This window comes from Sorex fumeus, unplaced genomic scaffold, assembly GCF_029834395.1.
Source record: "Sorex fumeus unplaced genomic scaffold, SorFum_2.1 ptg000054l, whole genome shotgun sequence".
In the NCBI taxonomy this organism is placed as follows: Eukaryota; Metazoa; Chordata; class Mammalia; order Eulipotyphla; family Soricidae; genus Sorex; species Sorex fumeus.
The window spans coordinates 41,866,482-41,893,997 of record NW_026606111.1 but is presented as its reverse complement, the minus strand read 5'-3'; the positions used below and the strand labels follow the sequence as shown (position 1 = coordinate 41,893,997).

At 36.7% G+C, this 27,516-nt stretch overlaps 1 protein-coding gene across 9 annotated transcripts in view; it reads left to right on the top strand.

The window, feature by feature from the left end:
- Positions 1 to 27,516, top strand: part of TRDN (triadin) — a 426,217-nt gene that overhangs the window by 352,956 nt on the left and 45,745 nt on the right. For 8 of the 9 annotated variants that reach the window (XM_056125007.1, XM_056125005.1, XM_056124999.1 and 5 more), the window contains one exon: positions 10,269 to 10,307. The exons of the other annotated variant lie outside the window; for it this stretch is intronic. In XM_056125007.1, the coding sequence (XP_055980982.1) occupies positions 10,269 to 10,307 (39 nt within the window). The remainder of the gene's footprint in view (positions 1 to 10,268; positions 10,308 to 27,516) is intronic. 9 annotated transcript variants of the gene reach the window in all.

Below are 27,516 nucleotides of genomic sequence, written 5' to 3'. Positions count from 1 at the left end.
TGCAGCTGACTCAATCTCCAGCACCATATATGTTATCTCAAGCACTTTCTGGAGTGATTTCTTGAGCACAGAGCCAGAAGTAAGCCCTGAGTACTGTTTGGTCTGACACCAAACCCTTGATAGATCATATAAATATATATATATACATTTATATATTCATACACACATATGAAATTAACATCAATTAAAGAATTGAGTTGCTTTGTTTGATTTGTATCTGGCATTATTCTCAGTGCTTCACATGCAGAGCTTATTTAAATTTTCAGTTGTTTTTTTTTAATAAATGTAAAAAGTGAAGCACTGAAAATGAGTTGCTCAGGTCACTCACATGCCACAGTGGCTTTGAAATTGTGCCTGGCAGTGTGACTCGAGACCTGTATACTTAGAACCCACACTCTCTTAGTGTCCTCAGAACTACACTGTCATCAATTGATTATGGGGAACACTGCTAAAACATCTTTGTCTAGTTCCAAAAGAGAGATTTGAATACCCAATTTTCAATATAGAAAGTTTTACTGTCATTAAATATTGAAGGAATATTTGGGAGTATTAAATAGTAAATAGCTACCATTTTTCTATCAGTTCATTCAGATTAATTTATGAAGTTCACTTATGTGACTCATGATTAAATAGCTGTCAAAGAAAAAATGTTTTCCCAGTGGTTATATTGTTTATGCCAATTTTAATATTAATACCAAATAATTTGTTCAGAAACTATACCACAGATAGATTTACGTAGTTATTAGATGTATTAATAACTTCTTATATATTTTCATGCAAAAATACTTAAAACATTTTTAGTATCTCTTTTATTAAAAACAGTAGTTATAGTAGTTGAGTTCTCATGTTCCGACTTGAAAAAGTTGGATATATAAATGCCATCTTTGTCTTGTAGACATGTATATAATTCAATAAACTATTAAACCTCAGCATTGTTGTTTGGAAAGTGAGTGTAATTGTAGTATTTATCTCACAGGACTGGTATATGAGAGTTACATAAGGGAATTTTCCCATTTGTACAATACTTCCATTGAGATCTATTCTGTACAAACTACTGATTTAGACACTATATTATAACAGAATGATTATTCTAGGATTCATAAAGTTTTTATTTTACTGGGGCTATATAGCTAATGCATGTAAATTTAAGTAATATTATGAAAAATATCTGAACCCCATCAAATGGTTCAGACATTTGGCAACAAATCATAGAAAAATATATACATATATATATATTTGCCTCTCATTCCTCTCGGAGAGCTCAGCAAGCTACCAAAAGTATCCTGCCTGCATGAGCAGAACCTGGAAAGCTCCTGTGGGGTATTCGATATGCCAAAAACAGTAACGATAACAGGTCTCAAGGTCTCATTCCCCTGACCCTGAAATAGCCTGCTATCATTGGGAAAGACAAGTAAGGAAAGGCTAAAATTTCAGGGCTGGGAGGAATAGAGACATTACTGGAGCCCACACGAGTAAATCGATGAACAATGGGATGACAGTGATACAGTGATACAGTGATGAAAAACATGATGCATATAGTAAAATCATTAACCAAGAACCATGTTTTCCCTGAGTGGCAGTTATCATTGGCATCAATAACAATAATTCATGATGGTGGTATTTTATTACAGATATAATGTCTTCATGTGATAAAGAGATATTGGTGAATTTAATAATAAAATCATATTCTAGCTTGCAAAGTGTCAAAATATTCTCAAAAGAGATATTCTTAAAATCATGCAGACTCATAATTTTCTTTTTTCTCATTCTATGAAGAGAAAGTGGAGCATCCTTGGTAGAGTTTATCTCCACTACTGCCCTTCTCTAACTTAATACATATATTTTGAAATTATGGCCATGTTGCTTTCCTTGGAAGCAGTGTTGACTAGATTGAAATAATCATTGAGGAAGCCTCCATAAGCAATTCACATTTTATAAATGAAATGGACAGCCTGAAAAAAAAATCAGTATTACTTACCAAATGGCCAACTTTCTGCCTCAACAACTTAGTGTGTTGAAATCTTGATTACATTTCTGCCAACTTGTATATAAAGTTCAATGAAAAGGGCTCAACTGATAAATGTTTAAACTGTTGTTGGTACTATTGCTATCATTATTATTGTTTATTGTATAACTATAAATATGATTGTATTTTTATTATAAATCTCATGGAAACCCTGTGCAAATAAGCTTGTTCCCACTCCAAGATATTTTATCATTATATAGTAACAATCAGTCAATCAGTGGTAAAATAAATTCAGCAATAGACTCATGGAGAAAAGAAAAGTTTACATTCTTTCCCTTTGGTTCTGATTCTCAAAGGATAACATTAAACTTTTTCTTCACCATTCTTAGTTTTTTTTAAGGTTCTAAAAGATTTCTTGAAGAGTCTTTTGACTAAACCAAATTTTCCATACTTATCTGACTCAGCACACCTTTTCAGGAAAACATATTACTCAATTCCCTGGAAATCTATTTGCTTTAACCTCACTCCTACTGTTTGCAAGGCTGTTACTGTGGCCCCAGATGATTCCAACAGCCCCAGGGATTGTGTTAGCACCCACTGGGAAAAACTAAATTTATTATTATATTTATGTATAAGCGCCATTTTATATGACTAAGAAAAAGTCTACGATTTTTTTAATTGAAGGGTTTGCTCACTTTCCTCTGTTCATGTCTATTCCTGATTGTACATTCAGGAATCAATCCTGGTGGGATTTGAGGTACCATATGGGGGTCAGGAACACAACAAAAAGAGCAAGAACCTCCAGTGTTGACCTTTTGGAAGACAATGTGGGCATTCCTCAAAAATCACTTCACTTAATCACTTAACTTCCCGTTAGTCGTCGATTTGCTTGAGCGGGCGCCAGTAACGTCTCCATTTGTCCCTGTCACGTGCTAGTGTAGCCCAATGGCATCTCTTCGCTCCGGGAACATGGAGGGCCTCAAACCGATCGTTCATGATCTTGACAAAGAAGTCTGATCATCTGGTAGGTGGGCGGCCACGCGGTCTCTTGACATCCCGTGGAATCCAATCAGTAACAGCTCTAGTCCAACGGTCGTCTTTAAATCTCATTATGTGACCAGCCCATCTGATTTTCGACACCTTGGCATATGAGACAGCGTCCCTGATCCTTGATCGTCGACGGATGTCAGAACTTCAGATTCGTTCTCTCATTTGAGTGAAACGTGATATTCCAAGCATAGCTCTTTCTATTCTTCTTTGGGAGACCTGAATGGCGTTCTCATCTTGTTTGCGTAGGGCCCAGGTCTCTGAGGCATATGTTAATGCAGGAAGAACAGTGGAATCAAAGAGATGTGCCCGGAGCCGGAGGTTCTTCGTCCTCTTAGCTATTTCTTCGACGTTCTTGAAGGCGTTCCAAGCCGCTCTCTTCCTCCTGCGCAGCTCGGGTGCCAGGTCATTTCTCATGTTGACCTCTCGACCTAGGTACACATAGCTGTTGCATTCGGAGATGATCGTTCCATTGAGAGCGAATGGGGCGTCAGGAACAAGGCTGTTTCTCATAAACATTGTCTTCGTAAGATTCAGCTGTAGTCCTACCTTTCCACACTCACGGTCAAAGTCGGCCAGCATTTGTGCCACTTGGCTGATGTTTGGTGTTATTAAAACAATGTCATCAGCAAAGCGGAGGTGGTGTAGTTGCCAACCATCTATCTTCACTCCCATTCCTTCCCATTCCAGTCGTCGCATGATGTTCTCGAGGGTGGCACTGAAGAGTTTCGGTGAAATGGTATCACCCTGCCGCACCCCTCTCTTGACATCAACGATCACTTCTTTGTAGAATGGTGAGATCCTGGTAGTGAATCCGCAATACAGCTCACGGAGGATCCTGATGTATTGGGCTTGAATGCCCTGATTGGCTAGGGCTTCAATGACCGCTTCCGTCTCAACAGAATCAAAGGCCTTCTTTAAATCAATGAACGTTAAGCAGAGCAGCATCTTGAACTCCCGAGAAACCTCAATGAGCTTGGTTACCGTGTGGATATGGTCGATGGTGCTGAATCCTTTGCGGAATCCTGCTTGCTCGCATGGTTGTCCTTCATCTAGTGTTCTGCCAATCCTATTCAGGATGACTCGAGTGAACAGCTTGTAGATGACAGACAATAGGCAGATCGGGCGATAGTTGCCAATGTCATGGATGTCTCCCTTCTTGAACAGTAGTATGGTCCTGCTGGTTTTCCATTGGGACGGAACCTTGCATTCAGACAGGTAGCGAGTGAAGAGCCGAGCCAGTGTATTGATGAGTACTGACGGCAGGTTCTTCAGGTGTTCAGGTCTGACCTTGTCTGGGCCGGGTGCTGTTTGCTTCTTTACCAACGAAATGGCGTGTCGGATTTCAGAAGGGAGAACGTTAGGAACGACATACCCATCCTGTGGATTTTGGTATGTCGGCTAGTGGACATGGCTATCGAAGAGATTTGAGTAGAAGTCATGGATAATCTTCTCCATTGCCGTTCTGGAGGATGTGATGGATCCATCAGGACGTCGGAGGGCAGTCATCTTGGTCTTATAGTTGGCGAAGGACAGGCGGGCGTTACAAATACTTTTCCAGGCTTCTGCCGCATCTACCAGTACTTCTGCTCTTCTCTCTTTGAGGTCTTCCTTGAGCGCATTTCTGCACTGCTTTGCAAGCTCGGACGTTAGCTTGCGGTTGCCTGAGGCATGCGCCAAACCACGCTGGCGAATTAGCTCAAGAGTTTTCGAAGATAGGCGATTTTTTGTGGCTATCTCTCTCTTGGCGTTCCTCGCACATTCATGGAGGTGCTGAACCAGTCGATCGTATTCCTCGTCAATGTTGTCAACAATGGCATCTTCCCATGTTGCCGCAATAGTACCAAAGAGTTCCCAGTTGGTGGTCATTCTGGGAGTTCTCTTTTTGAACTTTGCAGCCCTTTCTCCCCGCTCTGTGAAGTAGAATTTTGCACGAAGGAGACGGTGGTCCGATCCCGTTCGAAATTTTGGGACAACAGCGACATCAGTCAGGCAAAACCGTCGATTGAATATGATGTGGTCTATTTCGTTGTGGAACCGTCCACCGGGAGACTCCCATGTCCATCGTTTAGATTCTGCCTTCTGGAACTGTGAGTTACCATGAATGGTCTTGGTCGACATGATGAACTCAGACAGTCTCTCACCCTGTTCGTTCCATTCTAGGCCATGGGTCCCGATGTGAAGTTCTTCAGCTGATCTTCTCGGTCCTATCTTGGCATTAAAATCACCCACAATGATCTTGTAGAAGGTGTGGTCTTCTTTATAGAACTTCTCTAGCTCCATGTAGAACTTCTCGATTTCTCTTTCATCATAATGAGATGTTGGTGCGTAGACAACGAAGATAGAAACTGCAGGCAGTGAGCCACATCTATTCAAATGTAAATGTCCAATTCGGGTTGTTAGGCATTCGAATGAATCAATGCTCTTGGCCAAGTTTGTGTTGACAAGGACACCGACGCTTCCAACACCTCTTTTATCGCATGTTCCGAGGAACAATTCTTCTCCAGTGTCGAAAACGGCATTGTGAGATTTGTGCCTTCTTGTCTCGGTCAGACCAATGATGTCGTACTTGATCATTTGCGCTTGTACCATCAGGTCCTCGATGGATGCATCTGATGCTAGCGTACGTGCATTGAAAGTACAGACGATCATTTTTGTCTTCCTTCGTTGTGGCAGCCTAGGTCGGCCTTGAGATTTTGTCGGCCTCTCCTTTCTCATCCTTCTCAGTGCTGCCATATCGGTGAAGCCTTCAGGGTCAGGTGAATGAGACCAGTTGTAGTTACTGGTTTTGGCATATCGAATACACAGCGGATAGCTTGCCAGGCTCTTCCATGCGGGCGGAATACTCTCGGTAGCTTGCCAGTCTTTCCGAGAGGTATAGAGGCTTTTGGGGTGACCTCTAATCACCCTTGTAGGTGTTACCATATTTGAACCCTATCAAATATGGTACGACAATTCCTCAAAAAAAATCTAGAAATTGAGCTTACTTATGACCTAGGAATACAACTTCTGGGAATATATACCAAGGGTAAAAAAATAGATAGCAGAAATACCATCTAAATTTCTGTTTATAGCAGTACTATTAACAATAGCAAGAATCTGAAAACAACAAGAACAGTTGACTGGTTAACAAAACCATGGTACATTTGTACAATGAATACAACACAGCTGTTGGGAAAAATGAAATCATGGAGTTCTCTTATAAACGAATGTACATGGAGAGTATGATATTGAGTGGAATGAGTCAGAGGAGAGGGAATAGACATAGATTGATTACACTTATTTGTGGGATATAAAAAATAAACATAGTATGAGACTAGTACCCAATGACAGTAGAAACAATGACTAGGATTGGTCCATGGTTAGAAGTCTGTCTCATGTAATGAAGGAGAAGGCAGTTGTAATAGAGGAGGGTTCACAATGAAATGATAGTTGGAAATGACCACTCTGGATAAGAGCTACGTGCTGCAAGTAGGTAAAGGAATAAACATGATAACCTTTCAGTATCTGTTTTGCAAACCATAATGCAGAGAGAGAGAGAGAGAGAGAAGAAAAGAGAAGAAAAGAGGCAGGCTGTGGCTGTGGTAGTGAGGATTGTTTGGAGATGGTGGGAAGGAAATGGGGATATTCGTGGTGAGAAATGTACACTGGTGGAGGGATAGTATTGGAACATTGTATGGCTGAAACCCAATCATAAACAGCTCTGTAACTGTGCATCTCAAGGTGATTCAATAAAAATAAATTAATTAGAATAAAAAATACATTAAAAAATTTATGGGGACTAGGAATTGAACCCAGGTCAACCATGTACAAGACAAGCACAATACCTCTTGTACTGTCTCTCCAGAATCCTTATACAGTTCAGCGTTTAAATACTTAAATGTCACAAAATACCATCTACAAAATGAGAGTGCTGAGCTCTTAATAATGAAGTAGCTAATAAATAGATGCTTGCTTTAATAAATTATACATACTTTTTCGCAAAAGCATGTTAATTTAGCATGTTCAAAGGAAAAGTACAATTTTTAAGAAAAATGACTAATCAGAGGATATCATTTAATATTAGTTCATAATACTAGTTCATTTAAAATGACAAAGGTTTTATGCTTATACGATTGTCCTATACTAAATATATACTTCCATGTTGTACTAAGTTTCTCCCTGTTGATTGAGTTTCATTCACTTCTACTCTCCAAAACATTTTTCTATTCAAAAATGAAATAAAATAAAATAACTAACTTTTCTTATCTATAACTTACAATAGTTATCAATTTTACATTATTATTTTATTTTTAGCAATGATAACCTTGTGACTTGTGGTATTTATTTACTTGTTGAATCACTGTGAGAACAGTCACAAAGCCTTTCAGTTCAAGTGACTTGTGGTTTTAAGGGCTGCCATGATCATAAAACTTAGTGAAGGAATTTGATTTTAAAATTAGATTGTATAATCAAAGCTTCCTTGTCATCTTTCTCAAGTATTTATAGTTCCAGTGTCATCGTGCTCATGTTTTTTTATTAGTACCAAAACCCAGAAATTCTGTCATAGTGAGACATGCATTTTGGATAGTGCATGTTCTCAACAGTACTTCTAACATTCTGTGTAGACAGCAATAGTTGACTAAGATTGTATTGTATTACTCGAGCATGTACCATAACTTAGAAGAAAATATTTTCTATAATTTTTAGTATGATGCTTTATCTAAGAATATGGATATTCCATTTTAATATTACAGTATAATGGTAGAGTAACCAACAGGGGAGGGGTCCATATGTAGGGTAAGAAACAAAACTCCTTTATAAAGATAGTACTGGACCTAGAATGATTGCATTCATTTGTAGGGAATAAAAAAACATGTATGAGACTAATGCCTGAGGACAGTAGAAATAAGAGTCAGGAGGACTGGTTCACAATTTGAAGCTTGTCACAAGTGGTAGGGGTTTTGGGAAGGACAGTTAGGATCGAGAAGTGACCGCTATGACAATGATACCTGGAAATCAACACTCAAAAACTGAATACTGAAAGTAAGTGAAGGGACAAAAAATAATCTTTCAGTACCTGTATTGCAGACTATAATGCCTAAAAGGAGACACAAGCGGGGGAAGGGAACAGAGAGAGAGAGAGAGAGAGAGAGAGAGAGAGAGAGAGAGAGAGAGAGAAGGGAGAGAGGGAGGGAGGGAGAGAGGGAGAGAGGGAAGTTGGGAGGAAAGAAGGGAGGGAGGGAGGAAGGGAGGGAGGAAGGAAGGAAGGAAGGAAGGAAGGAAGGAAGGAAGGAAGGAAGGAAGGAAGGAAGGAAGGAAGGAAGGAGGTTGGTTTTGCCAGAGGCAGCTAGGGCTGTGAGGGTTGCAGGAGGGAAACTGGGGACGTTGGTGGTAGGAAATGTACACTGGTAGGGGGGATGGGTGTTTTTCATAGTGATTCTATTAAAAATAATCTAAATACAAAATATTAAAATTTTTAAAAATTATTTTAAAAAAAGATAGTAGTACTTGTGAACAAAGTGTCTATGTACCCTTATCAGACCACTGAAGGTTTATATCTAGATGTAGTAGATATAGAAGCATAAGTTAAATTCATTTCTACTTGGACTACACTTACACATGAAAGATCATTTTGTCATTCTAGTAATAAGAAGAATAATAATTTACTATATTTAGCAGTATATATCGATCATTATGATAGATACTAGGTATTAACACACCTTTGTGCTTATATAGCATAAAATCTTAAAATGAAATATAAATAATAATAAAATTAAATTACATAACCAAATCTCAGGTACCATTAAGACTAATACAAAAAATAATGCATCAGATACAGTTAAGTGAATGAGATAACTGGAAATAAAGGTACATCAGGGAGAGGCCAATTTCTCCAATGCCAGTTTTTACAGACTGTTCATTCTAGTATTGTATGTTGTTAGTGCTTCACAGTTCTCTACAGTACACAATTCTGCATTTAAACAAATGAGTTCATTTATATTATAACTTCAGAAAATTAGGATCTATTATTAATGTAAGACACAAATATAGTTGATACTATGTACTTGTAGTAGATAGTATTTACTAAGAATCACAACCAGAGGTGGGAAAAAGTAGAAGCACTTCTCTGAGCATCATCAAAATTTATCCCTGAGCCCATATTCAGCTAGAAACGGTGAAATGATGAGCATAGCCAGATGTGGCAAAAAAATAAAAATAAAAAAGATGAAAAGAATCCTAACTATCTGATCAATTTTTCTGTTAAGGAAGAAAATGTCTTAAGGATCAGAACACTTCCACCATTCAAAACAAATTATGAAAAGAGAAGAGAATAATTAGACCAAAATAAAGATATTTAAATAAAATGAATGACTGGAAAGCATGATAGTATAATCAGCCATGATATTGACTAGGAGAAATATAAATAAAACTATTACCTTGTAAGTTTTCAATTTATTCTATAATGACATTAAATTTGAATGACATTAAATTTAAATTGAAAAATTTCTGAACAAAAATATTTAATGTAAGAGACAAAATTATTTAATGTAGGTTTTAATCTTTCTACTAGATTTAAGACAATTTGGGTAGGGCGCTTGCCTTGCACACTGTGGACCTGGCGAACCTGGGTTCAATCCTCCACCACTCTTGGAAAGCCCAAAAGCTACCGAGAGTATTTCGCCCATATGGCAAAGCCTGGCAAGCTACCCAAGACGTATTCAATATGCCAAACACAGTAACAATAAGTCTCACAATGGAGACATTACTGGGCCCGCTCGAGCAAATCGATGAACAACAGGAGGACAGTGCTACAGTGCATAGAGCCAATAGCAGATATAAATAAAAAAACAAACCAGTTTGAAATTATTAAATTAACCACCAGGTGGAGCTCCATGAACTTAATCTGAGTAGTCAAAAATCAAAACTGCCTAAATTGGATAAATTGGGGGGAGGGGGAATCATACCTCTTGTTCTTGAGTAGGTAGTATTAATTTATTTATATTAAAATGAGGATCACTGGAAATGATAAAATATGAGTTCTTAAATTTTCCAGATTACTTAAACTATCAAACTTTTAGTAAATGTATTTCAAAGTGAAGTTCTTTTGCCTGTCTGTTATTTGCTAAGATGACTAAATACTTTGTATTAGAGTAAACTACCTATGTTACATTGCAAATATACTTAAAACTGTATTAAACAACTTACTACTAACTAAGCAAAACTTTTTGTTGTCTGATTTTTTTTGTCTCTCTGTGTGTATATGTGACTCCAGAACCTGAAATTAAAAAAGATGAGAAGACATCAAAAGCAGGTAAGGGCACTTTGTAGTCTTTAAAAGAACAAAGCTGGTTTTGCACTCATGTAAGGGTAAGACTTCACAATGTTAGAAATATTGGAAATATACTGTGCATCACCCAGTATATTTGAAATATATTAAGTGTGTGCTAAAATTGAAATATTTAAATGTGTGGCAAAATTGAATTGTTTCTCTGCATTCTGACAGTAGGGAGCTGTGACTGTTTCCTCATGCTAATCCCTATGTACTTGCATGACACTTGAATAATGCTGAGAAAGTTTTGGGATGTCACAATGAAATTCAGAGACTTTATTCAGATTATGACAAAAGTCTGAAACTTTTCTTTACAATTGATTCAGCTTTGTGAAATCACCTATAGTAGATTATTTTTACCTTGAAAAGAATAGTTTCATATTGTTCTATCTACTTTATTCATCCATTTTCTTTCACACCAGTTAAAAATACATGTACACTTTGGCCCACAGCATTTTGGTCATTAAGATGAACATTGATTATAGTCTATTTGAAAACAGATTTTAAACAAAAAGAGTTTTCTGAGGAATTCAAGAGATTAGGTAGATAAAATTTACAAGAGGAGAATCATAGTATAGTGGAAAGTGAAGAAAAAAGAAGAAAAATCCAGAGAATTTTTTATATATGTATATATATATATATGCTCGAGCGGGCTGAGTAACATCTCCATTGGAGACTTTGTTGTTACTGTGTCTGGCATATCGAATACTCTCGGTAGCTTGCCGGGCTCTCCGAGAGGGGCAGAGTAATCGAACTCAGGTCGGCCATGTTGGTTGTGTGCAAGGCAGACGCCCTACGCGCTGTGCTATCGCTTTGGGTCACACCCAACGATGCACAGAGGTTACTCCTGGATCTGCACTCAGGAATTACTCCTGACAGTGCTCAAGGGACCATATGGGATTCTGGGGATAGATCTCAAGTTGGCCCACGTGCAAGGCAAACGCCCTACCCTCTGTGCTATCACTCCAACCTCTATTCCCAATACTTTTACCTGTTGAAATAATTTTATATGCCTATATTTAGAAAATCTAAACAAAGTTATAACTATATCTCTATGTGATGTGAAAGTGATATTGCAGGCATTTATATAACTCTTGAGAACATATATATTGTTTTTTAAAATGTTTTCACATACTTTAAAAATTTTAACTGTAACTAAGCTATTAATTTTTGATCTTTCCATATATATTTTAAATATTAATCAATGTTACTAAATTCACTTCTCTTGAAAATATGGCCAACATATCTAAGAGAATTGGCAAATGATTTTCTAATACATAAGCAAATAATTTAAAGAACATTATATTATTTCTTATCATATATTCTCTGTAAAATGTATAGCAAAATGAGAATTTTCTACTGTGTAATAAAATGGTTTCATTGTAGATATAAAATGAAGCATTGAATCTCTAAATCAGAGGTAATAACTAAGCTTCATCTTCAGATGTATCATCAGAACAGGAAAAATGTACACATAAAAGTGATTATTATTAGTGTTCTTACTGTGTCAATAGTAGCTCACTGGTAACTGATAAATAAAAAGCACATCATGTCTCTCCACCATATTGCTTAATGTCGCATTATATGATAATTTTGTTTGGGCATATAATAAATTAATAAATACAGAATAAATTTCCTGCTATTAGTTTACATTAAATATTTATGCCTGTATTTTATTATATTTATTTTTAACTTCCCAAAAGGAAAAGAGAAATCAGCATGACACATTTTTATCAAATATAATCAACTAGCAATTTATTGAAAACATATATTATGCTAAGAGCAGTGCTGCAATGACCAGAATTATGCCTAGGGATACAAGGCTTACAAAACAATATAAGATATTGTTTCATCTCAAAAGAGTATAATCAAGATTAATACAAGAGAATTAGTTATATTAGTGAAGAGTGCTTTATGAGACAAACAGATGAACTGTTTCTGTCGTGCTTCAGTCAGTGAAAACTTGAAAGAGATAATCGGTTCAAGCTGAGATTTCAGAAATAGGCAAGAACAGTTGAGAAAGGAGGAGAATATAAAGCATGGTGAAGATAATTTTATTGTGATGGGAGAAAAAATATTCATTTGATTCTCTTCTTTTATGGGACTGTGAACTAAAGTTTCTTTGCTTCTGCTTCTATTTTCTCTATCGAGCGAAGAAGACCACTTATTAGCCAGTTTTAAGAAATAAAATAGATGGGTCAGAGACACATTGCATGGGTTAAGCTCTTGCCTCCCATACAGCCAACTTGGGTTTGATCAGCAGCCATACAGATGGTCCCTGGTTTACTGCCAAGAGTAATCCCTGAATATGGAGCCAGGAGTAAAACTGAACACTGTTGGGTATGACTGGAAGAACAAACAAACAAAAGAAATAAAGTAATAGAGGTAAAGTTTTCCTTTAGATTTAGTGTCTGTAAATGGCAGCTTTATTTAAGAGCTAACCTTGAAAAAGGTATGGTGATGGTTTAAAACAGACAGTGAGGAGCAGCCTCAGAACCAGATGGATTACTAAGGTCCAGGAAAGACAAATTGTAAGCAAGAATTGAAGGTAATTGTAGAATATAGAAAATGTTGCTTAGGAGATCAAAGTGAATATTTGAAATTCTTAGTATGTGAATAAAAAGAAAAATGTGGTTTTATAGTCTTATAAAGGTATGAATACAGAAATTTTGTAAATATAATTTTTCATCAAGGAGTTGCACCAAAACCTTTTTGTAATAACCTAAATGTTATAAAATCAAGGTGGAAGACATGGATAGACAAAATAATCGGATGTTATTTGTTCCTTTCAGAATTATTTACAGTCATGGCTAGTGATCAGTATGGGACAATTAGGAGTTAATTTTTTTTAATTACAAATCTAACAATCTATTAAATGCTAATATTTTACATATATTTTCAGTATAATATAAATATATGCTTTAGAAATGTAAATATCCCCTCCTGTATGTACTGTGCTATCACTGATTTTGTTGTCAAACAGTTTCACCAGACAATAATAGAGCCTGAGAATATTAGTTGTATGTAAATCAACCCAACATCTCAAGTCAGGGAATTTACAGAAGGTGGTCAGATGTCGACACTGCAAGAGAATGTTACTGGGGTGCTTGTCAGTTGGACATTCTCCATAGAAATCTGAAAATACTGGAATTGTGAACATTCACGATAAGGAATTTTCATATTCATGAGTTCAGTTGTCTTAGTAGAAGCCAGGAGAGAAAATGAGGAATAAAGAAGCAGACTCAAAATAGAGGAGGGACAATGGCAGAATTGTGCGCTTTGGTGGTGGTGGGGTCAGTAACTGTGTACAACAGTAACATAAGTGCTATAATCATGTAACTATATTTTTTAAAATAAAAAGAGTTCTTCAAGAATAAAATGAGAAGAAAATGAAGTTTTGTTTCTTGAAAACGTAAAAAAAAACACACACACTTCTGTGGAGCATATGCAGGCATTACTGAAAATGTAGTGTGTCAGTATCCTGAAGTAGAAACTTTTTTCAGAAATGGTTGAAAGACTGACATTATCAATGTTTCATACAGGACAAGGAAATGAGGACTGAGAAACAGCCACTATGTTGGGGAAAAGCTTATAAATTCATAACTTTTTGGAGAGCGTTTTCAAGAATAAAAACCGCTTTATAAGAATTAATCAGGGAAGTTAAGAGTAATAATTGGAGATAGAGCACAAAAGTAAATTTTAAGAGGGTTGTTTATGTGATAGGGTGGCATATTCTAGGGAAAATAGGAACACGAAATATAGAAGGAGATACTAAGTAAAAAAAAACTGTGGCTCAGCTATGATTAATGTTGAGATACACATGGTAGGTTGAGGGAAGTGCTTTAATTATGAGGAAGATAAAATTTTCCTTGGTTTTGAGGTAAATGGTGAAGGATAGAAGGAATTAAAACTCGAGTGTATATGAGGACAATCATACTGAATTATCTAAATTCCCAAAAACTTTTCAGTAAAAGTTGCCACAAATCCAAGGGTAGGGCTTCTTGCTTCTTATAACACTGACTCCCATCAAATATTTAATTGGGTAACCATCACTTATTTCTAGAAGAATAAAAACTTACATTATAAATTAAACTTAAATTAATACCCCGCTATTAAAAAAGGTGGTTACATTTTTAAAATAATGGTACCATGTTTTAATAATTACTTATTTCTGATGTAGCCTATTATTAACCACTAAATTGCTTCGCTTTTATTTATTTCCCAATGAAAATGGTGGCAAAAAAATCCCACATATTTTATCATGTAATTTTGAAGCGCCAACCACATGTTTTATTTGAAAGGGGAAATAGGAAGCAATGAATGGTTATTGTAATATATAGGTATATTACAAACATTTTAAAAGAAATACATTTTATTTATCAAAATATTAAGACTTATTAACAAAATTTTAGAGTTTTTTCCTTTACTCTAATCAATATCTTTACACAACTGTTCTATCTGTACCTATCTTTGTTTAAAATTTGAAATAAGCATCTTTTCCATTGTCTTTTTCTTTTGTTTCTTATCTGAAGAAATAACTTATGACTCACAACTCAGTTACACTGACTTATGCTTCTGAGTCATTACAGCTTCTTCTGTTTCAGAACCCTGCAATCAAATAGGTACCAAATTTGTCCTTTCCTTTTTCTTTCAGAATTCTAGTTCTAGTTCTCATCCTCTCTGCCTGCAGAAATATACAAGCCCATGATTTACTCATCCTGATTTCACCTTCCCTTCAAAGATTGACTATAAGGCTGTGCCTTCTAGTTGTCTTTTCTAAATAAATACCTATAAGGCACAATGCTAGGATCTGTTATTACCCCAATTTTATACTGGTCTTCGTCTATCTTTACTTTTCTTCCATTTATCTAATTCACTACTATTACTTCCCACTGTCTGCATGGAGACATTTAAAGAGCATCATCAGCTCTATATGTAACTACACAGTGTCTTTTGAACACTGCTCTTATATTTCAGGTCCATATCAAAGCATCTGTTTACCTTGCTTCCTGTCTTACTTAGTAACTTACTTTCTCATACACCAACAACCACCCCATTCTCTACTTATGAAGATACAAAGATCTTCCAACCTTTTATATGTTTTCCTCTAGAAAATCATGTGGCATTTATGTTATTTAAGTATTTTTCTAATTTTGTGTTTAATTCCCTGCATTATTTCTGATTTGTTTTGTATTTTCTAATTTTTGAGACCAAAAAAGAGCTCAAATTTATCATAGATAAAACCACAAACAAAACAAAGCAAGACAAAACTACAATTGTGGGGAAAAATTGTTACAGATTTTCTAAGCTTATCTTTTGACCTGTGTTTTGGCTTTGTGATATAGCACAAGTAGAGGCAGGTATTTTTGTATGTCTGTTCTGATGTAAAGACCAATAGGGACAGAACAGTATAGTGGGGAGGAATTCTAAATAAAGAGGTGTGGGATGATTTTTAGCAAATCACTCCAGTTTTTTTTTCTTCTTATATTTATTTATTGAATCACTGTGGGAAAAGTTACTAAGCTCTCAGGTTTAAGTCTCAGTCACACAATGAACAAACACCTCTCCCTTCACCACTACTTATTTTTCACCACCAAGAGCCCCAATATAACTACCTCCCACCCCTCCCAATGCCTGTGAGGTAGATGATTTCCACTTAACTCTTCTCTACATTGATTACATTCATTATTTCGACAAAAGATCCACCATTATTGTTTAAAGTCCCCCCCTCCCCCCAACGATCAGAATTGCTGAAAAGGCTTTGTGAAATACTTTGTTTTCTATACCTGATTATGAGAATCATATAATCTCGCGTGGCCGCAATAGCAGCCTCGTGATTTTGGATTTCTGCAAAGAGCCAGATAATTATGAGATTGGTTTCTGCACATCTGGTGTTATGGCAGTGCCAGAGAGCCGCTCGTGGGGGGCAATTTATGACCTCTGTAGGGCATGAAGAACGAGCTGGTACTGCCACCCTTCCCATGAGACTGCAGTTGCCCCGTCACCACCGGTTTATACCTGAATTTCGTATAAGCTCTGAAGCGGCAGCCACCTTGCTGCTGGAGGGGAAAAAGGCAGAGAGAGCAACACCCTTTCCCTCCCGGAGGCATGGCGCTGTAGTTTAAAGCATGGTCCATTCACTTTTCTGCCGCAAGCTGCTGGTCTCTGGACTAAGTCCTTTTGCCTCTGGAGCCATGACTGTGCTGGAGAGCCGCTCGTGCACAACTTGTGACCTCGGTAGGGCGTGAAGGACAAGCCAGTACCACCCTCCTTCCCATGAGACTGCAGTTGCCCCGTCACCGCTGGCTCATACCTGGCTTTCCAATAAGCTCTGAGGCAGTGGCCACCTTGTATGCGGTCCAGATGCATTTCTGCCAAACGCTGCTGGATCTCAAGATTTGTTTCTGAGTCTCTGGGATCATTGCTGTTAATTAGCTTGATCAAGAGCCAGAGAGGTCATTTGTAGGCAGCGACTTGGGATCTCGCTGGAATGGGGAGGAAAGGGCCAGTTCCACCACCATCTGGTGAGGCCCCGCATGTCTCCTCACTGCAGGCACAAACCTGACTGTCCAGTGGCCTCTGGAGGATGGTGGTCACTGGGCTGCCAAGGTGAACAGGCCAAGGCACGAAACCTATTCCCACCTGGAGTGGCCCAGGACCAGTAACCTACTGCAGGAACAGGATGCATTTCTGCCAAAAGCCTTTGGGCCGAGATTCGTTTCTGAGTCTCTGGGATCATGGCCTTTAAGTAGTTTGATCAGGAACCAGAGAGGCCATGCCTCCAACTATATAGCTGAGCCAGAGGTGGTTTGTGGGTGTGTCTCCCACGTATCTAACTTGTGGCCATTTACTTTCTTGGTAAACTTTGCTCCAAGTTTTTGCAGTCTGGCCAAAGGCACAGCAGCAATTTTGGGGTATCTGAAAGTCTGACAGTACCATCAGGCTGCTGATGCACTCGCCTTACAGGTACAGATTGACCTGCTGGTGGCACCATACCCCCCAAATCACTCCAGTTTTGAGCTGTCTTTCTCTACCCATAAAATAGAATAATAATCTACTGTCTATATTGCATACCAGTCAAATAGTCTTATATTTACCAGCCAAATAGACATCTATATGTTTATTTGACATATGTGTCAAATAAGCATATATTGCACACGGTCAAATAAATTTTGTGAAAATCTTGATACATGTGTGTGTGAAAGTGTTTTCAAGGGATATGAAAATATAAAAACAGAAAAAGTTATTATCTCGACTATCTCATTTCAAGTGGATACACACTACCTGGTTGCTTGTAGAAGAGCTACATTTCTAACATAGATAGGTCTGCATCAGGAACTGCTGAGTGGGAATTTAGGTTTTTATAAGATTTCTATATTGTTAATATGCACTGTAATTTATGAGCAAGTATTATAAAATTCAAAGACATGTCTTGTAATGCTTACTTCCAAAAAAGGAAAATTTGAAGCTTCTCTATTATCACTAATATTATCACTAACTTGGTTAATGTATAGACATGTTTTTCAGTGATTGTTTTCTTACCAGTTGTGAGTCCTTCACTTTCTGAGAACTGTCTTTCACTTAGTGGGTGATTTCTGAACTTTAGTTGTCCTAATAATGAGAGAATGGCCATTCTTTTCTCCGAACAAAGAGTAGAAAAATGGCTGCTAGGTTTATCTATGAATTCATTTGTGCTTGAAAGTAATGAATAAATATGCATTTCTCTTTAAGAACATATATGTCAAGGGAAAACTCTTTTTATGCATTAATAGCTAGCTAAGGTTCTGACACAATGGCTGAATAACTTAACCATCATACCTATCAATCACCAAGATATCTTTGGCTCATATCACTTAAGGAACTTACATATATATATAGTTACTCTATTAAAATCAATCCCCCTTGTCAAACAAATACCTTGCAATACAAATTTAAAGTTACCATGGTGATTCTAATATATATGTATATATTATGGTGTTACTTTATTAACAATAATTATCTCAGATTTTTAAGAGATTATGTAGAAGAGATGGAATAAACACGCTCACTTCTCTGTTATTTCTCACACTGCGTATCTTATAAATATCACTTAAATATTTCAATTAATGTAATTATATGTCTTAAGTTAACAGAAAATTTTATATGTGAAAAATTTATATAAATTACAGATGATTTTACAATCTCAATTTTTTAAGCTAAGTTATAGGAGGCTCAATGGCAAGTTTAGTGAAACCAGTATATATTGAATTCATACAACAGACCACACATTTTGCTAATGCCACAAAAGGGAAAAATTACCCTTATACTCGTTGGTTCATCTGGCTGCTCTAATAAAATAGCGGATAGGGCGTCTGCCTTGCACGCAGCCAACATGGCCGACCCAAGTTCGATTCCTCTGCCCCTCTCAGAGAGCCCGGCAAGCTACCGAGAGTATTCGATATGCCAGACACAGTAACAACAAAGTCTCCAATGGAGACGTTACTGGGCCCGCTCGAGCAAATCGATGATCAACGGGAGGGCCTTTAAATTGACATAAGACACACTTTTAGAAGAAAATTAGAATTTAAGTTCATATGTGCAGGGTAGTCTTGAATATAAGTTCTGAAAGTATGACCAAACCAGTTACATTTTGTACATTTTAGACAAAGAAACAATCAAATTTTTAAAAAAAATTACATAAATATAATTTATGCTTGAATTCTAATTAGCAAGAAACTTAGTGACATTTGTTTTCACAGTCTCCAATGCCCTGAAATCCTCGTTGCTGGTAATACATATATCTCTTTAGATTTAGTCTAAAAATGTAGTACAACACCTTTCACAGGAAGAGATAGAGTGATGTATATCAGAGTATCATTTTCCCAGTAGATTCCTTGAGCAACTCTACTTCATATAAGCAATACATCACTTTAGAATGATTAGATGACTCCTTCACTGACCCCTAATATTATGCAGAGAATTATAAATTTAGAATAAATTTTTTGAAACATGGCAAGTCAAAGGCTGTTATTATTAAATGAAACAATTTTGATAAAAAGGAAAAAGTAATTAGAAATAAATTAAGAAAGTATGTTAAGGTTTTGTAAAGACAATCATCGCTTTTGAGGAACCTACTTTGAATTACTTTTGAAATACTTAGCATTTGTGAACAAAAAAGAAAAGTTATACTTCTCCAGACTATTGGTTCAAGGAAAAAAATCACAGGATATATATTTTTGGATACAAGTTACAGGAGTAGTCTCAAAGAATAGGTAGAGTTTAGATACATGGATAAAGATTGTGCATGTGTTCCAGATAGGCATTTGCTCAATCACAATGAAGGTATTAGTGAAAAGTAGTTGAACCAGCAAAGATTTAACTTTTGTTTAGCATAAAAAGTATGAATATAGAATTGAATAAGGAAACTATTGATAATGAGTACAAAAATTGATTGTTGATGGGCCAGAGAGATAGTACGGTGGGTAGGGCATTTGCCTTGCATGCGGCCCACCTGGATTTGATCCTCGGCATTGCATATGGTTTACCAAACACTGCCAAGAGTGATTCCTGCAGAGTCATGAGTAACTCTCTCAATATTGCAGAATATGACGCCAAAACAAAAAAACCAAAATTAATTAAATAAATGTGTTGTTCCTTATAAATGTTGAGTTTTTTCTTTAAATGATACTGAGAACAATAAAAAAGTCTTAAGACGTGAGATAAAACTTAAATTAAAATGTCAATTTGTTCATTCTACCCACATACATAGAAGATAAAGAGGATACCAGTAACTTCAGATAATCATTTCTTTGAGGTGTCTTGGCTTGTGCTGATGCCTTGATAAATATTAGAAGATCCCTTTAGATCATTAACATGAAGAAAAAGAAAAGAAATATTTTAGAACTATTTTGGAACTAAAATTGCTATAATTTCTGTACAGGAGTTGAGGAAAATGTAAGCTAACTCCAGGGTTTCTGTCTTTAATAGGTATATGGGCAGTAATATTTCCTGACAATATAATTTCTAAAAGCAACATATTTGTAAAATGAAACAGCATCTATTATGAAAACTTTTGATATTTATTTGACAAATTGTTGTTGATCAGTTTCATATGCTAAACAGTATGGTAATGTAGACACATACTAGCAAATGCACTCTAATTTTCATCCCCCTAGAGTTTATAACCTAATTGAAGTAGAAGTCTGGTGAGACATGTTATATTAGAAATATCTATGGTAAATGAATGTAGGATTGCTTATCAGGCATCTGAGAGAACATAACTATATATAGATTTGAAAGTTCATAGCAGAACGTTTAAATAATGAGAGTTGCTAACAATCTACCAATGGGGCTATAGTGAGGGAGAAGGACCAACGTCTAAGAAAGAATATTAAGAAAGGTATTAGTTTTTAAGTACAGATAGAAAATACAGGACTCAGATTTCAAAAGGAAAAGGAAGCTAAATGATTTTAGATGCTAGAGTTACTATGTCAAGAAACCAGAGAAAAAATAATTTCAAGGAGGAGGCAGCTGTCAAAGTGTCAGAGTAGTAGAAATTTACAATAAGATGAAGACTGAAAATATTCATTGAAAAGTATTATATGGTGTCATTGATGATTTCATAAGCAGTTTCAGTAAATTTAAGTGGAGAAATCCTAAGTACTGTAGTTTGAGGCATTTACTTAAAGATCTGGAAGACTAGATAATATACATTGTATATTTTCTATACATAGTAGATTGTTTTCCTTTAAAATTCATAAGGGACACCTATTAATGGTACCTAAAATATCTCAATTTGTTCATTAACACTGAGGTGAAGTAATATCCTTTATCCATTGTAAGCAAGGAAGCTAACAAATAAAGGTAAAATGGATCCCCAGGTTAGAAAATTTGAAAGTATAGTTAATTGATTTCTTCCAGCATATCAGTGGTCTTTCTGATAATTTCAACCTGATTTCTAAGGCAGTGAATAAACAATTATAATGTCATGAATTATCTTCTTTGAAAAAAAGATAACTTTAGATGCACTGTATCTTTCTCTTGTCACCTTAGCCTGTTATAGTTTACTACTCAAATTTACTATTACCATTGTATTCTTAGTATAATTTGAACAGAGAGGATGGAAAAGCAGGTGATAGGATAGACTGTATCTAGATTGCATTTTCCTTACAACAATGATTTTTGTTGGTCTATTTCACGTATTTTCTGGAGCTAGAGTAGTTTCTGGCATTACAGATCAATTGGAGTTCTATCTCTTACTCCTTGCAAGGATAAGTTGGGAAAAAATGGACACAGGAAAATGCTGGTCCAAATATGAGATTTTTTTTTCTGTCATTATGCTTAAATTTAAAGCCAACCACAGATGAGTCTCTAGAAGTTTCTTTCTCTCATCTTGCCAGGATCTCACTTTTGAGCACAGCAAGTTATGAGATCCTTCCTCATTGGCTTGTCACTGCACACAGCGGTGGTGCCCACTTTGCACATGCCAAAGGTGGATTTATGCAAAGACAGGCATCACATCATTTCTATATAATATCTTTGCATATTCAATCCTGTGCATTATTTTGCTTTTAAAATGAGGGGTGAAGACAGGGTCAGCTCAGGGATCTACTTAGCACAAGTTAGCTTAGTCTAGATCTATCATTCAAGCTCTTTCCTCCAGCAATATTCCTCTCTACATTGCTCTTAGATACTTGATCAAGGACTTTAACTTAGCCTTTTCTTCTGCAGTGATAAATGGAAAATGATACATTGGCTGGGGGCTGGGGGTAAGGTTTCATGGTGAGGGATATGGCAGTTGTGGGATTTCAGACACCGTATCTGTTGTAATGATTGCTGTTTCTGATTCACACATAATTAGTAACTAGCTTTGGTTCAGACTCATCCAGATGCCTATTTTATTTTATTGGCAATAGGCAAAGCTCAGTTAACATTTCTTTAAGGAACATATAATGAGTTACATTGTTATACAGTGAAGGGGCTAGAGAAATAGCACAGTGGGTAGGGCATTTGCCTTGCATGCAGCCAGCCCAGCATCCCATATGGTCCCCTGAGCACTGCCATGAATAAGTCCTGAGTGCAGAGCCAGGAGTAACCCCTGAGCAACGCTGGGTGTGACCCAAAAAGCAAAACAAAACAAAACAAAACAAAATAAAACTGTTATACAGTGAAATAGAACTCAAAGACTCCTTCTTATCTGTCCAATTAAGAAAGTTCAGAAAGTTACTATAAATATTAAAATATTTAATTTAAGATGCTAAACGTAGGACAACAAAAATAACTTAAGTAATAGAGCACATGACAGTATATGCCAGGCCCTGAGTCTGACCTCCTGTTCTGCATAATTCCCAAGCTATGGTATCTTTGAGTTCCACAGTGCTTGGCCCAAGCACGAACCAACAGGACAGTATACTGCTAGCGTGGCTGCTATAAAATAAAAAAACAATTTAATAAAAAAATTAACTTGGTTCTGGCAGAACATAAAGTTTTAATATGCTTACTACAAATTATACTGTAACTACAAATGAGAACCTTTCTGGAAACAAAATTTTGATTATAATTTTAAAATATGAAGGAACATATTTATTGACAATTTGATTTTTGAAATGGAAGTAAACATATTTGTAGGGGAAAACATATCCTTTAATATGTTTGAGATCTAAATATTAATCACTTCTGTATTAAAATTAATATTTTTTTGCTTTAGTTAAATACCATTGTCTCAAAATTTCTCTGAACAAATTTATCTTCTAGAGATTTGAAGCATATATTTTTCTTAGTCAATTTAATCAATCTAGTTCAGATACTTTAGTAGTTTCTGAATTAGTCTCTGACAGCACCATTTATTTCAATAGATTGATAGGAGAGACAATTATTCTGAAAATCCCATCCAAGTCTCTCTAAAGAAAAGTAGAAAATGAAGGATAACTTTACTTAAAAGTACTAAACTCTATATTATGATTGATGTATTATCATTATTTTTATAGCTTATCTTTAGCTATTTCTTTAACTTAATATCATATTACAATTACCAATATTTGTTATTATGGAATATATAGATTTATATATAGTATTATTATAATGATATCAGGTTAGATTCATCCAAAAGCCACACTTTTTAGTTTTTTTTTTAGTTTTCTAATATTCCTCAAAATGAATTTTCACCTTCTGTAGAATACGAAACATATCAGTTTTTCACTTTAAATAAAATGTTATTAAAATTAATACTTCAAAATTTCAACCAAATCTAGACTATCACTGAGGTAGGGCTTAAAATGATGAGATTTGAGTTGGAGTTTTGTTGGGCAACAAAAGAAGTTCATTAGAGAAAGATTTATCATCTGCTATAGAAGAAGTTGATGATCTGTTCTTCTATAGAACAAGAAAAATATATTTTTTTCAAGTTTCCTTGACACTCCCTTGTTAAGAAGTCAACTCTATTAAAAAATGTTTACTTTCAGGCTAGTTTTTAAGTTATTCTGAGAGAACTTAACAAAATGTTATAAGAATCCAGTTTCTTCCATGTAAATGTTTACTCTTTTTTGTTATTTGAAAATAAGCTAGTTTCATTAACTCTTTTGAAATTATTGTTTTCTTTCATTTCTCATATTATCAAAAATGTTGTACTATTAGTCAGAAGCAAAAGTATAGAGGAGAGGTCGTTTGCCTTCCATGTGGCCGACTTGAGTTCAATCCCTGGCATCCCATATGGTCCCCCACGCACCACCTGGAGAAATTCCTAAGTGCAGAGCCAGGAGTAACCCCTGAGCATCATTGGGTGTGGCCCAAAAAGTAAAAAAAAATGTACTATTTATAACACTCAACTTATATTTATATTTTAGAACAATGGACTTATATAAACTATTTTTATTTCTTTTTTTCAATTTTGTGAGTCGGTGAAAAAACATCAATAGATATAGACTTTCTCAAGCCTGTAGTGACGTAATTTACATTTGAGTAGTTTATATTTAAGAGAGGCTGCTTTTTAATATTTCAGAGAATAACATCTAAGAACCTCTTGTGGAAAAACAGGAGAAAGCCCCCCTTCTCTTCATACACTAATCAAATTTAGCACTACAAATATGAGCAGCTCAAGAAATTAAAATAAAATTGCTTATTTGGGTGTAATAGAAAGGGAATACAATAATATTAACGTTCATTTTTTCACACTTAATCACTTAACTTCCCGTTAGTCGTCGATTTGCTCGAGCGGGCGCCAGTAACGTCTCCATTTATCCCTGCCACGTGCTAGTGTAGCCCAATGGCATCTGTTCGCTCCGGGAACATGAAGGGCCTCAAACCGATCGTTCATGATCTTGACGAAGAAGTCTGACCATCTGGAAGGTGGGCGGCCACGCGGTCTTTTGACATCCCGTGGAATCCAGTCGGTAACAGCTCTAGTCCAGCGGTCATCTTTAAATCTCATTACGTGACCAGTCCATCTGATTTTCGACACCTTGGCATATGAGACAGCATCCCCGATTCTTGATCGTCGACGGATGTCAGAACTCTGGATTCTCTCTCTCATTTGAGTGAAACTTGATATTCCAAGCATAACTCTTTCTATTCTTCTTTGGGAGACCTGAATAGCGTCTGAATAGTGTCCCAGAATGACCACCAACTGGGAACTCTTTGGTACTATTGCGGCAACATGGGAAGATGCCATTGTTGACAACATTGACGAGGAATACGATCGACTGGTTCAGCACCTCCATGAATGTGCGAGGAACGCCAAGAGAGAGATAGCCACAAAAAATCGCCTATCTTCGAAAACTCTTGAGCTAATTCGCCAGCATGGTTTGGCGCATGCCTCAGGCAACCGCAAGCTAATGTCCGAGCTCGCAAAGCAGTGCAGAGATGCGATCAAGGAAGGCCTCAAAGAGAGAAGAGCAGAAGTACTGGTAGATGCGGCAGAAGCTGGGAAAAGTATTCGTAACGCCCGCCTGTCCTTCGCCAACTATAAGACCAAGATGACTGCCCTCCGACGTCCTGATGGATCCATCACATCCTCCAGAACGGCAATGGAGAAGATTATCCATGACTTCTACTCAAATCTCTTCGATAGCCATGTCCACTTGCCAACATACCAAATTCCACAGGATGGGTATGTTGTTCCCAACGTTCTCCCCTCCGAAATCCGACACGCCATTTCGTCGGTAAAGAAACAAACAGCACCCAGCCCAGACAAGGTCAGACCTGAACAGCTGAAGAACCTGCCGTCAGTACTCATCAATACACTGGCTCGGCTCTTCACTCGCTACCTGTCTGAATGCAAGGTTCCGTCCCAATGGAAAACCAGCAGGACCATACTACTGTTCAAGAAGGGAGACATCCATGGCATTGGCAACTATCGCCCGATCTGCCTATTGTCTGTCATCTACAAGTTGTTCACTCGAGTCATCCTAAATAGGATTGGCAGAACACTAGATGAAGGACAAACATGTGAGCAAGCTGGGTTCCGCAAAGGATTCAGCACCATCGACCATATCCACACGATAACCAAGCTCATTGAGGTTTCTCGGGAGTTCAAGATGCTGCTCTGTTTAACGTTCATTGATTTAAAGAAGGCCTTTGATTCTGTTGAGACGGAAGTGGTCATTGAAGCCCTAGCCAATCAGGGCATTCAAGCCCAATACATCAGGATCCTCCGTGAGCTGTATTGCGGATTCACTACCAGGATCTCACAATTCTACAAAGAAGTGATCGTTGATGTCAAGAGAGGGGTGCGGCAGGGTGATACCATTTCACCAAAACTCTTCAGTGCCACCCTCGAGAACATCATGCGACGACTGGAATGGGAAGGAATGGGAGTGAAGATAGATGGTCGGCAACTACACCACCTCCGCTTTGTTGATGACATTGTTTTAATAACACCAAACATCAGCCAAGCGGCACAAATGCTGGCCGACTTTGACCGTGAGTGTGGACAGGTAGGACTACAGCTGAATCTTATGAAGACAATGTTTATGAGAAACAGCCTTGTTCCTGACGCCCCATTCACTCTCAATGGAACGACCACCTCCGAATGCAACAGCTATGTGTACCTAGGTCGAGAGGTCAACATGACAAATGACCTGGCACCCGAGCTGCGCAGGAGGAAGAGAGCGGCTTGGAATGTCTTCAAGAACTCGAAGAAATAGCTAAGAGGACGAAGAACCCCTGGCTCTGGGTACATCTCTTTGATTCCACTGTTCTTCCTGCATTAACATATGCCTCAGAGACCTGGGCCCTAAGCAAACAAGATGAGAACGCTATTCATTTTTTAATTTTGTTTATCTGTTTTAGATGAGATCAGGTGTTTTTAGGATAGTATGGCTACTGACCATATATCTGGTTTCAGAAAAAAATATCCTCATGCTCAGAAAATAAAATTAATATAATCAATTATGGCAGATCTAATGATTCCTGTGGGCCTATGTTTGAGACACTTTAAACCATTCCATCAAATTTCGGACATTTTATTCTGTTTTCCTCCTCACAAATGACCCATTCACACTCTATGAGTTAACAAATGCCCTGACAGTTGAGACAAGGAATATGTTTCACAGGGATTACATCATAGTATGGATCCATCTTTTATTTCATTTTCTTCTAAGGCACTCTTAAGGAATCAGTACGTGATGGAGAGGACTTTGAAAAAATGTAATCTAGTAAGTCTAAGTAATTAAAATATGCTGTGCCAGATGATGCTGTTCAGTTGAAAAGCTCTCTAATATATTTTACATTCTATATCAAAACTAATCAGCAGAAACCATCAAATATGAAACCACTTTCTCCTTTTTCTTGGGTGAAATAATGATAAATAACAATTAATAAAAAAAAGCTATACACAAATTTTCACATTTAATTTTCACATATTACAAAGCAAGGTGATAAGCAAATTTGAAAACTCTTCTATGTTTAAAAAAAACAAATACATTATTCCTGTTTATGATATGTTCTAATGAAGAACTACAGAGTTAACTGAATTCTCTTTTTTGTAGTGTTTTCCCAAATATTGCATCAGCTTTCTCGAACTGTCAATAGTTGGAACATATTAAGTGTGTCTGTTACTCAACAGGGAAATTTTCCACATACATGTCACTTGTTCACTAACGGCAATTATAATTGACTTTGTATAAGGCAATGCATAAGTTCCAGGAAATAAAAATGATAGTTGTAGTGCTTCCCAGTGAATCTCATTTTTTATTTGGGGAAGACAAATGTCTACATA